The sequence below is a fragment of the Haliotis cracherodii genome, unplaced genomic scaffold, assembly GCF_022045235.1.
Source record: "Haliotis cracherodii isolate W230 unplaced genomic scaffold, xgHalCrac1.p SCAF_23, whole genome shotgun sequence".
Taxonomy (NCBI): domain Eukaryota; kingdom Metazoa; phylum Mollusca; class Gastropoda; order Lepetellida; family Haliotidae; genus Haliotis; species Haliotis cracherodii.
Genome location: NW_027266279.1, coordinates 8,597,927 through 8,610,493, shown reverse-complemented (window position 1 = coordinate 8,610,493; position 12,567 = coordinate 8,597,927). Strand labels below are relative to the sequence as shown.

General features: G+C 36.8%; 2 protein-coding genes across 8 annotated transcripts in view; one reads left to right on the top strand and one right to left on the bottom strand.

Moving 5' to 3' along the window:
* LOC139471702 (WD repeat-containing protein WRAP73-like) overlaps positions 1-5,067 on the bottom strand; it is a 59,314-nt gene extending 54,247 nt beyond the window's left edge. Inside the window, exons 1-4 of the mRNA XM_071254171.1 lie at positions 4,921-5,067; positions 4,234-4,329; positions 4,067-4,123; positions 3,228-3,344 (exon numbers count right to left, since the gene is read on the bottom strand). Coding sequence (XP_071110272.1) covers positions 3,228-3,344; positions 4,067-4,123; positions 4,234-4,329; positions 4,921-4,989 — 339 coding nt within the window. The 5' untranslated portion in view covers positions 4,990-5,067. The remainder of the gene's footprint in view (positions 1-3,227; positions 3,345-4,066; positions 4,124-4,233; positions 4,330-4,920) is intronic.
* LOC139471700 (cellular tumor antigen p53-like) overlaps positions 1-12,567 on the top strand; it is a 75,843-nt gene that overhangs the window by 34,277 nt on the left and 28,999 nt on the right. For 5 of the 7 annotated variants that reach the window (XM_071254164.1, XM_071254167.1, XM_071254166.1 and 2 more), the window contains exon 3: positions 11,437-11,559. In XM_071254164.1, the coding sequence (XP_071110265.1) occupies positions 11,437-11,559 (123 nt within the window). Of the gene's footprint in view, positions 1-5,502; positions 5,642-6,553; positions 6,609-11,436; positions 11,560-12,567 lie in introns of those variants that run through there. The other 2 variants (XM_071254168.1, XM_071254169.1) reach the window with 2 other exon arrangements.

Genomic DNA, 12,567 nt, shown 5'->3' with positions numbered 1-12,567 from the left:
AAATGAGCTTAACATATTGCACCATGAAGGGAATCGAACCCAAGCCTTTGGCGAGATGAGCAAATGCCTTAACCACTTGACTATTCTGCCCCTCTCTTCCAATCAAATGCTGAAATTGTATTGGTTTCTTTTGAAATAAAAACATTACATTACAAGATTATATTTGAAGATTTATGGTAACAGAAACTATTATAAGAAAATGAAAACTTATAAAAAAACATGTTCATGCTGGAATGCAACATTGCATTTCCCGAGCTATTTACACTGCGGTGAAAGTAGTTGGTTCATAGGACCATTAGAATCTACTTCACACAGCTTAGCAGTTGTATTTCATCGAGAATAACCCTTTCACGTGTATGAAAGAACAAGGCTGTGATAGATTTCATCTTTCTGGTATATTTTAAGGTATGTCCTTTTCACAAACAACATTTTCATGTAAGAAGTTTATTTTATTCAACATGTTCAAAGTAGTCTTGACAGTGTTCAACACTAACACTGGTCAGCAAGTCTGAGTCTAGTAGATCTTAAGGACCAGTAAAATTAAATAAATGGTGGTTCGGTGGTCTAATGTTGTCTTGGGGACCAACTGAGTAGATTAAGTTTTACAGCTTTTGCAGAGTTAGAAATTGGCAGTGGACCTGTAGTCCTTGCCAAACTGCCCAATAGTTAAGGTATCATAAGGACAAGTAGTCATTCATCCTTCATAAGGGTTTTGCTACATGTTATGATTATAAGGACTAGTGGACTGCTGTTTTGAAATGGGTGATAGCTCGACTGTAAACTCTAAACAACACCAGCACCATAAACAACCCTGCATGGTGCAGTGGTTCTCTTCTGGACTGGTTTCTCATACTGTCTACACCCGTCACTTGTTTCCATAGCTACCTGTCTTGTTACACACACTGTCTGGGAAAAGGAGAAAAGGGGAAAAGTTGACCTATTGCAAAGCAAGTAATCCCCTGAAGTTAACCAGCATTAGACTAACATATAGTCTCTGAAATGAACACATCGTACAGAAAAAAACAGTTGTTCAGTTATCTTAATAAAAATCTAATAAAAAGGGAGCCCAGTGATTCTCTTCATTTTCAGATACTGCAGTAATCTAGACTTGCCAAACATTATAGACTTGCATGGGCTGTAGTTGATATAAATGTATCAGGGTCTGTAAGACAGACTAAACCTGCATTAACGTGTTGTTTCGGCAAACATTGAGCTTGTACAACTAGAATAAAGTAATACTATTTAAAGGACCTTTTGGTCATCACCATTGTGTCCATTAGGGACCCTACGGGGCCAGTAGGTTTTCAATGTCCTTTTGACCACTGACAAGAGCTGTAGATGAGCTGTGTCTTTGTGTAAAATATGCATTAAATAAACTGAACTACACAGTCACATCAAATCCCTGGCATATCAAATATTCAACAAAAACTGCAAGAACTAAACCTAATGGGTATATTCCAACTGTCAGATGAAAAAACAGCATATCAGCCATTGCAAAATTCATTTACCGACAGTCACATTCAGTAAAACATGTGTATACTGCTATTCATTTGCATTGAAATGATTTACAGGAATTGTTATGAAACAGGTTTTTTAAGTTAAAATACCAAAATGTAAAGAAACATGCTCACAAAACAATTTGAACACCCACTAAAAATTGTGGATACCCAATCAAAATAGAAAACCCTTGGTAAAATACCCACATAACCAAAAGTGTATCTAGAGCTCTGTCACTGACAAATTTCGGTCAGCATCAAACACTTCAATCATTTTAGTGAATTCTTTACTGGTCTGTCAGATTTCTTCTAACATTCACATTGCTTTTAGAAAAGTTGTTTGTATTACATTGTTAAATTAAACCAGCTGTTTCATAATGTGAGAAAAAATAAATAATGATAAACTTTATTGCTTAACTTAAAATAAATGTTGTTCATAGTCAGGGCAATTTGGACACAATGTTTGTCGGATCAGCTGGATCAGCAACAGGCAATTATTTCCAACCAGTTTCTCAACATGTGAGAGTGAGTTGGGTTTAATGCTTTTAACAGTATTCCAGTTATATCCTGGTGTGTCAGCTTAATGTGGAAGGAAAGCCCGAAGTGATGCAGGTCTCAGACATTTACCATTTCGGTGAAACTTACAAGCACGGGTATGGTGCTGACAAACCTAGAAACATAATTGGGGCGAACTGGAATTCGAACCTACAATCAGACTTCTGGCAGAGCTACAGCTAAGCAGCGTTTTTTGGGTAAAATACCCCTAAAATATTCAAAACCCAATTGCTTTCAATTAACTTGCGTGCAGAAATGCATGCTTTAAATAAAAAACTCAAATTTATAAAAACAGCATGCGTAAATACCCAATGAAGCTTTTTCAGCATGCGTCCAAAGGAGGTAATTTCCGAAACACAATTACAAGATAATTAACTTTCCGAGTCAAGCCTATATATTTAGAACAGTTACCATGGTGATGTACCGGTACATCTAAAACATTATTTCATTTTTTTTTTTAAATCTTAAAATATTCACTCTTTTGGGGAAATACCGAATAGAGTCATGAATAGATGAGAGAAAAAAATCATGGTTACCCAATGAAAAATGTAATAACCCAATTAAAATAGAAACCCTAGAGTAAAAACACAATTGCTCAAAATGTTATCTGGAGCTCTGTGTCTATCACAGCCGATAAAGGGAAGTTACCCTGTTCTGGCATGCCTAAGCCACAGAACTCGGCACAGTAAATTGCAGCACCTTAGACAACTTGGCCACCACTTTCTGACCTGAAGGAGGCCATCAGTACAAATATCTCTTTTGAAGCGAGGTAGCGAGGTAGGAAATTATCCAGACCGACAAATGATTGCGGACAGATTAATATACATTAAAATCAAATCTTAGAGCTCACATCCCTTTTCAGGTCACATCATAACAGCCTTTCGCGAACTTTGCCCGACAAATGAAATTGCCAACAGGAAGTCGACAATCAGAAAGCAACTTTCTCAAGCTTTACAGCACTAGTTTCAAACTGAAGACATACATTCCAGATTATGTTTTGATAAATGCTTTTACAAAGTTCTCGATTCAAAATATGAAAACTAAACAAACGAAATTCTGAACTGTCTCACTGATGGCCAAGATTACATGGCAGTACTTTCCACAGGCTATAGAAAGTATAATCAAGGATGGGGTTGCCTAAGACCTTTATAGAGTTGTTCGACTATATTTACTCACATTAAAATCAGCGGTTGTGAGGATATGTCGACCATCAGGGCTCCATCGTACAGCACTCAGCCCTGCCGAGCCCTCATCAATCTTACAGTTCCATTCTGGCTGTTCTATGGACCATACCTGTAACATGGTCAGGTGTTACGTGGTTAACATTGTATTCAAAATTTTTGCACTTATATAGCGGCATGTGTGCGTGGATGCTTTTACTTGTCTTGACTACTGCTGGATTTATTGTGCAAGCCCACTGAGATACCATGCTGCAGTTTAACATGAATACCCCACTCAGACACTGTATACTTGGTTTGAGCTGACCAGTCCTTGTTTTAGCCCCTTAATGCCAAGCGCCATGCATTGATTATAATTGATAACTATTATTTTGTTTATATTCCACCAAAAATACCTGTCTTTGTCATGTCATAATATTCTTCATAGCATTCTTGATTTGCCTGAGTGACTGCATATTAACTATGAGTGTGTTTAGATATTTTTTGGGATGAAGCTTTTCACATGATCAAAAGATCTGAACATCATTTTACATCATTATCTATGTACATGCCTCCTGCAGTACAGACAGGAATCTGGATTAGAAGAGGTCTTCAGCAACCCATGCTTGTTATGAGAGGCGACTAATGGGATCAAGTGGTCAGGCTTGCTGACTGGTTGATGTATGTCATTGTATTCCAAATGCGGAGATTGATGTTCATGATGTCAATCACTGCATTCTTTGGTCCAGACTTGATTATTTACAAACAGACGTCATATAGATAAAATATTTCTGAGTGTGGTATTAAACAACAAAGAGACAGGGAAAATATAAAATGCGATATGAATATGTTGCATACCTGCACAATGCCTCTCTTAAACATTCCACAGAGGATGAAATCAGAATCAGCTGACCACTGAAAATATAAAAAGCAATTTCAGTAATAATTTGAGGAAGGGTGTATTATAATAATAAAGTAAGAAAGTATAAATATTAATTATTATTTATGAAATATCCTTGCTGTACCTCAATGCACTGGATGCCATCAAGACAGGAATACAGATGTTGTATTTGCAATGTTTCAACATCTCGAATCACGAGCCTGTAGTCTGTGGCTGATGCCTGCAATGAAACAAGAGTTATTGCCCTTTGAAAACAATTGCTGTATTAATGATTCAAACTTCTTTCAAATCAACACATTTGTAATATGTGATGTATGTAAAATGTGAACACTTTGACCAAGCAGTATGTTTTAAACGGTTTTCTCACAGCGATAAACAAAACTTGACATAGATAGAGGGAAAATAAATTCAAGTTTAAATTTCTACAGACAATATTAAATTTTACAGCGGTTTCTACAACAGAATGATTTATACTAGATTGAATCTACTTTTACCATGAAAATTTACAAAGTAAACTTGCTCTGCTTATTTTGTGGCTTTAATACAAATTGAAACAAATAATGGTTGGGACTTCCAAAAGATGCACATAGTCGCTGGGCTGTCGACTACACTCGACTACATTGATTATTGAAACAGTTTCTTTTGAAAACGTCAAAACTAAGTGAAGTTAATCATGTTTCTCTGGCATACTGACAATATGACTTTGAATAAGAACGAAAACCGACGGCGCAAATGTTTGTTGATATCACGAAATTACAAGAACATGACTTGACAGTCGAGGTTTTAGTTTAAAAAAGTGTCTTCTTCTTACCAAGTATTTGCCATCCGGCGAAAATTTGCACAGATGATGTGATTGTCTAAACAGCTCAGAAAAGTTCATGTCTAGTGTCCTCGGGAGACCAGATTTCGCTGAATATTCTTCAATGCAGACGAACGAAGTGTTGCAAGTGACAACATGTGAGAGCCGCCATTTTGAAAAAGGCGCCAAAATACCTCTCGTTGTGATCTGAATCACAAGGTGATTATCGTGTAAGTGAAAATTAATGTGACTTTATTAAAACAACGTAATTAAATTGTCATGGGAGATTAACAGATTAGTCACGTTTGTTGTGAAAACATCGTCTCTTAGAACAAAAGGCCAAAGCGTGCACGGCCTAAATGACCTGTTAACTGCGCGCACCTGTTTCTCCGCGTTGTAAATAGTCCATTGTTTCGTTAATTAGAATATGTATTGTTGTACTAAAAAGGTATTACATTACAAGGTTAGACAACAATTAGCTAACAATGCACACAAAAGCAATGCGATGTGCTGTGGTGCGTTATTTCCCGTTAGCCAATACGGAAACATTGGCGTAGTAATATTTGTCGAGACTATTTGCATTGAAAGCATTACTGGATCAGCACGTGGGTTATGACTAGCGGTAAATTCAGGAACAACTTGTTGACCGATTATTTGGAGATCTATTGGCATTCACAGTGTGTGATGTGATTGCACTTTTAGAAACAGCTTGCACAAACAAATCTACATCTTCGTAAGTATTCTTACTTATCGTTCACTGTTGATCGATTTATTTGATGGAAACCCTCAAAGATTTTACTAAACATGGCGTCCATTTTCACCGTGTATTTCCCGATGTCATCTTTGCGATTTCCATACAATTAGTTGTCACATTGAACATCTAGTTTGAAACGTGCATGATCAACTGTTACTGCTCTAGGTGACATATTTTATTGAAGGTACACTGTTCGGAGTAGAATGTGTAATAGTTTGACGTTAGCACGTGCATGCAATGTTTACAAAATATGCACTAGAATGCAGAAAGTGGAACTCCGCGTTATATTTTTCAGGAGATTGTGTTGACTATTTTTGCAAATTAATGTTGCACCAGACTTAATGCAAACGTACTCGTAAATGTATTTATTGTGTAGATATTGAGTAATTAATATGAACGCTTAACGTGTTTGTGTTGCACGCATCGATGTGTTCGGATTATTCTTTGGCAATTGCATTCCTTTCTATTGATTAGATGTTCTCATTTTGGCATGTTTTAAGTGTATTGGAATTCATAACATGAACATATTGGTATTAGCTGTTTACAATCAATCCCATGATTGAAATTTGGATCGTTTTACATTTTATTAAAAAATATTTCATTGAATCATTTTAATCAACAACATGTAGACAAATGACAGATGTTATTGACAGTGAGACATTTATAGTAAAATAATCTGCATCTATTTTTGGGGATAATCCATCTGTTTCGTGAATATTAAGGTATGTTCATTGATGTTGATCTATTAGGATTTGTTCATTTACAAGCAACTTTATTTAAGTTCCATTTTTGCATTTTCGAGCAAATATTTCACATTCCTACATCATAGTATGGGAATTTCATTGTATTATTTTATTTCCAGGTCAATAAGGACCAGTTTATGTGCCTAAAATGATATAAAAAACAGATTACAAGTCCCGTAATGATCAGATGAAACACTAGCTGTGTAAGTTGCTATTACAATAATGCTTCCAAGCACTGCATTGTAGATATCTCTTTCAACATCATGCATTTCTCATTTAACCAAATATTAATCAAACCTTTGCAATCAAAAGCAGCTTGGTTTTGGCTGTTTGCAAACTCTGCATTCTTAAATACACCCACCCTTTTCCAGGTATACTACTGATTATGAATGAAGCACAAGCGGTGACCTACATTCCTGTGTGTATGTGCAGGCATAGCTTTCTTCCTGAATATTGTCAGCTTTAGAACATGTACCTCACCTCTTCAGGGTGGTGCAAATGTCTTTGTTTTTGAACTGAAGTTGATTATTTCTGCAGGATTATGCATTAAACACTTGATTGCATAATGTAAGTGTTTATTTTACAGCTATGAGAACCTGTTTCTCTACAAAATGCTGCTGGTATGATTACTTAGAAATTGTTAAAGATTCCAAATGGCTGTAATTGCATATTATTGATATTATTCCATATTGTAGTGATGGTGAATTATTTGGAAGATGGAAGGGTTGTTATTGGTTAGCATTGATTGTCGTTGCCATCATCATAATTATTTTGCAATCTGTAACACATTTAATGTTTTGAAATGATTATGAAGATAATAGCCTAATAATAAATGAACTTGACATCTTCAATTAAAGAATTCTACCTCCTTGATTCTGAATACAAAGTTGCAAGTCATGTGGTTTGTAAATCTTTACGAACAGGTGAAATATCTGAAAACCATACATTTTCCACTGGCCATAATCATGATAATAAATAATACAAATTTCAGCAGCCATTGTAAAGATCAAATTGTCAGTTCTGTCATGTGACATGATTACATGGAGTAGGGGTGTGACACACAATAACTCATCAATTAAAGCCATAAAGGACATGCAAAGTCCAAATACATTCTTTGATCATGTTTGAAGTTAACACCCCAGCCCTTTTTTCAACGTTATGTTCTAAATGAAATAGATATTAAATGACATGGTAAACACAAGTTTATGGATAACAATAATACAAGTGATGTTTCAATATAGATCTTTATGTTGTCCAGCAAATTCCTGTCCAACAATAAATATAACATGCCCTTCTTTATCTGAAGGTAATAGAGCAAGTGTTTTCAGTCTCAGTGCAAGGCTAAGGTTTCCTCTGCATGTGACCTTTGAAATGGTGGCATGTATTACTGTCCATAACGACATCTGATCCAGATTAGTTGATCACTAAAACTAAAGATACTTCTTAAGGGAGAAATTGAGACAGAGACATGTTTATTTGGGGTGAAACATTACAGCAAGGACATGATCCATATCACAATGCATAGGTCACGATACGATATATGTCGTGATAAGCATATTCACATCAAAGTACTTGGAAACTTCTGGACTATAAGTATTTCAGAGTATTTCTTGTTCAGCAGGCTTTTGTTAGAAGTGAACTTGAAAAACGAAATGCAACACATTTTGCGATAATTGATTGACAAAAACGCCAGGGCGTCATTAAACGAGTAGTAATACATTTTAACAAGTGTATCACCTTGTATCAATACAGTAAAAAATATGTATTGTGTATTATATCATTGCATGAAAACTCGCGATGCACCAGACCACCCCTGTGGTCTAATGGCAGAGCGTCCACCCAGAGAGTGGAAGGTCCGGGGTTCAATCTCCGTCCGCGTCATACCAAAAGACGTTCAAAGATGGTACTTGTTGTTACCCTGTCTGGCGCTCGGCATTAAGGGGCTAAAACAAGGACTGGTCGGCTCGGAGTCAGTATACTGTGTCTGAGTGGGGTATTCATGTTAAACTGCAGCATGGTATCTCAGTCAGCTAGAACTATATCAGTCCGGACTAGTACATGCACACACATGCATGCACATCACTATGTAAGTGCAATAATCTTGGACATGACATTAAAGTTTACCAAATTCACCTCACCTTGAGGCACCAGTGCACCAATGTATGGTTTCAACCCTTATGTTTATCCTGCTGAATTGAACTTCTACAGGCAAACAGCCGATACGTGAAGCACTTGGTGTTATATGTAACTGGCTATGTATTTGTTCAGTTGGCATATGTATGTTAATGCAATTCTGTTGATCAGAAACATGAAACAATTTGAACACCTTAATTTGGCTCACTTGCTTTTGTAAATTATTCTTAGCTGTCATAATATACTTTGATGTGGCTTGTGAATCAAATCAGCTTAACAGTAAATAATCTTAACCATGGTCTAGAATTGGTACACTAATTAGAAAATTCAAATTTCTTGTGACAAAAATGGCTTTGATATCATCCATTGTTGTGTATTGCAAGCATGCAAAATGATAATTGTTGCAGATGATTTGGATGCAGAAACACAATGTTTGAATCATTAAATTTATGAAACTACTAGATTGCATGTTGCATTTTATTGATATTTGTATTCTAGTAAGAATTAAGCATGTTCAGGGTGTCAGTGCTTGATTTTCATGACTTCTATTTTTCAAGAAATTAATGACGATTGGGAGTTGTTCATTGTACAATAAGACACTGCAGGTAGAATAAACCATGAGGGGCTGGCTGCACCCCTCATGGTTTGTTCTCCCTGCATTGTTTTATTGCATGATAAAGACGAACAGTAGTAATTTTTTTCTTATATGAGACATCAACATTTGTACATACTTCCAAGAATGTCAATAAATTGTACAACTACAAGCTTTGAATATATAAATAAGGATGACTCCCCGAATACAATCCGAACTCGGTAATGTCGGACAACTGGTGGGGGGGGGGGGGGGTTAGTTTGGTATTCTCAGTCCATTATTTGCACCTTTTCTCCCAATACCTTTTGTCATATTACTCCAACTTTTGGGTGTGATTGTTCCGCCATTGCCTTCATCTGCACTGTCCAGCTACGTCTCTGGGGGAGCAACCCAATAGACACTTCCCACGAAAAAATAACGCCATCCTATTTGCCACGTCATCAAGTCCCCAGCTCATTTTCGAATCTCCAGAAATATTGTCATGATTGAACAATGTTTTATAGTGAAATAAACCATGCTTCATTCTTCATTGTTCTTTGCGATTTATGGAGTAGCTATCTTATTTTAGCTTATAGTTATAGGTGCAATTAAACTAGTATGCCTAAAAGATGCACCATGTGCATGTAATAAAAAATTCACTTTTGTCTGACTAACACATATTTGTCCAATGTTTTGAACACACACATTGTCACTCAATACCCCTAGGCTTTGTCTGTCATCAGAGATTTGCCAGTGTGCCATGCTTTCTGTAAAAGGCCACTGTGCTTGTCGTAAGGATCGGGTGGTCATATGCATGACATTGTAACCCAATTGCGTTGATTGTTGCTCATGATGTCAATCACTGGATTAGCTGGTCCAGACTTGATTATTTACAGACCACTGTCATATCGCTGGAATATTGCTGAGTGTGGCGTTAAACAACAAAGAAAGACAGAAAGAAGCAATAAATTATGGGAACCGGGTTCATTCAACCTCATTTTGTCTGGTGCAACTAGGTTTTCATGTCAATATGCACCTTCAACAAGTTAAATCGAGCCATGGCTTAAGACTCCTTAGCATCAATAAAATTATTGGAAATTAAGTGAACAGTGACAAAGGTCACTAGTCTAGTCACTATCTTCATGAAATGAATCCCCAAAATGTTATTACTAAGGATCCTCCATTTTTTTAAATAGATTAAATAAATCCATGAGGTGTTCTCTAATGATTAATCTAAAACATACTCCAATAACCCAACAATTAAGATGGTGATATGATTCAGCAGCGGTGAAGCGTTGCATGTTAAGCATTGCTCATTTATATTGCATATGCTAATACATTGTGCGTGCATGTGTGTGTTAAGGTATTGAACTGTACTCAAGGTAGTATTCCAAATAGATGGTAAAGGATTATTCCACTTAAGCCTTCACAGGTGTCAACAAAGGGAGATCCTGTCATTAGATTAATGGGATCAAAATGATTTAAAGTCGAATCATTAATTTAGGTTGTGGCTCCAGGCTCACAGTTGAGGTTTGTGGTTATGGGTGAATGATGTGATGGAAGGAGCCAGCACTGCTGTAGAGTGATCGGAAGGTTTTTAGAAAGTCCTCTGTCCTAAACTGGAGTGCAAAAACAACCCAATGATGTTCTAAATTCTTCTTCCCGGAGTTTACGGGTAACATCCCGGAAACTGGTCCAGTCTAGCAGGACAGTGCTAATTTCTATTGTTATACCATGTTACACCTTCCGTTGAAACTATTGTTTTCATTTCCCTCTGTAACAGTACTCGAAACAGGAAGTGACCGATTTTCAGACATTAAATTTCTAGGTCACGCATTAACAGACATCGATCAGACTACATCACCTTATAAGGAAATATGTGAAATTCATCACCCTATTTTCAGCTAATTGTTGCAGTAAATGTTTAGTGTTTACTTTCACATTTATATAGTCGTGGGCTTCAGTCTCAATGCCGTTAGGTGACACAGGTGGCCCAATCGTCTAATTCACCGCTCAAGCGTGCCTGCAAACTATGGTCATTGGATCAGCACCCGCTCCACCCTGATTATTTTTCTAGGTCAGCACCCTAATCATGCTCGTGGGTATCAACAAGTGGTAAACGTCTAAGACCTGCTTCACTTTAGGCTTTCTTTCTACATGATACAATGTGATACAACTGAAATAGTGTTCCAAGGGGGGCGTTAAACCAAACCAAACACTTTACTGAGTTTCAGTGTACCATTGGCTTTTTACAGGATTTCAAACTCATAAAAACCATTTCTATCTATTCAACCATCAAGTTTTTGACAAACTGATTTTTATTTCAGATATGGTAAAATAGTCGTACCCATGTCGCAGCTCTCGGCAACAAGTACTCCGCCAAATCCGCCCATGTCACAAGATACATTTGATTACTTATGGAACACGTTAGGAGAATGTACAGAAAATGGGTAAGTACACATTGAGATGAACGAGCCTTCTTTGTGTTGGCCAGTCGACTGAAGCATTCATGTCTGTGAGCAAACCTATATGTGGAACCAATCAAGACTATATGTCTCAATACGAGATTGAAAGACAGATTGTTGAGTGTGATTATTTGTGTGGAAATTGAGATATGAACCAAAGTGGCATCATCTGCATGCCATGGATTCCCCGAGAGATTCTGGGTTGGAAGTGGTCCCCGGCAGCCTGTGCTCGCTGTACGGGGTGACTTGATGGATGGGTTGACTTGGTTGATGGCGTGTGTCACTGTACCCGACGGTTTAGATTAATGTTCCTCAGTCACTTGTTTGTCTGGTCCCGACTGGTCATTGTATCCCAATTGCGTGGATCAGTGTTCTTGATATCAATCACTGGGTTGACTGGTCCAGACTCAATTATTTACAGACCGCTGTCATATAGCTGAAATATTGCTGAGTGAGGCGTAAAACAACAAACAAATAAAAATGATTATTTACAGTTCACTGGGATATGATTAGATCACTACAAGTTCGTTACAAAATGTTACATAAACATCCTCTATGTCACCTAAGGTTACCTTGGCCCATTAATCATGTGACTAACAAAATTTATGGCTAGATCAAATTATTTACTTCTACTTGAGATTAAGAGTAGACAAATGTTGATTTGGGGTGTTAGCCTTAAGAAATACAACAATAACAATTCTTTTTTCACCAAAAAGTATATTTTTCCAAATTCAATAATACAAAAAGAAGAAATAATTTTTTATTTATTTTTCTAAAACCTTTTTTTTGCTCTTATATAATTGAGATCCGACCCTCCACAAACGGAAACTGAGATTGTGTGCCCTGACATGACCATGGTGTTCACTGTGTGTTTCACCCCACTAAGACTTAGGTTTGGACAGTTCGGAACGTCTATTCATTCTTTGATTTGTCACCTTTTGTCTTCACTGATATATTTTATGTACACACCAAACGCCGGCTATAATGTATTTA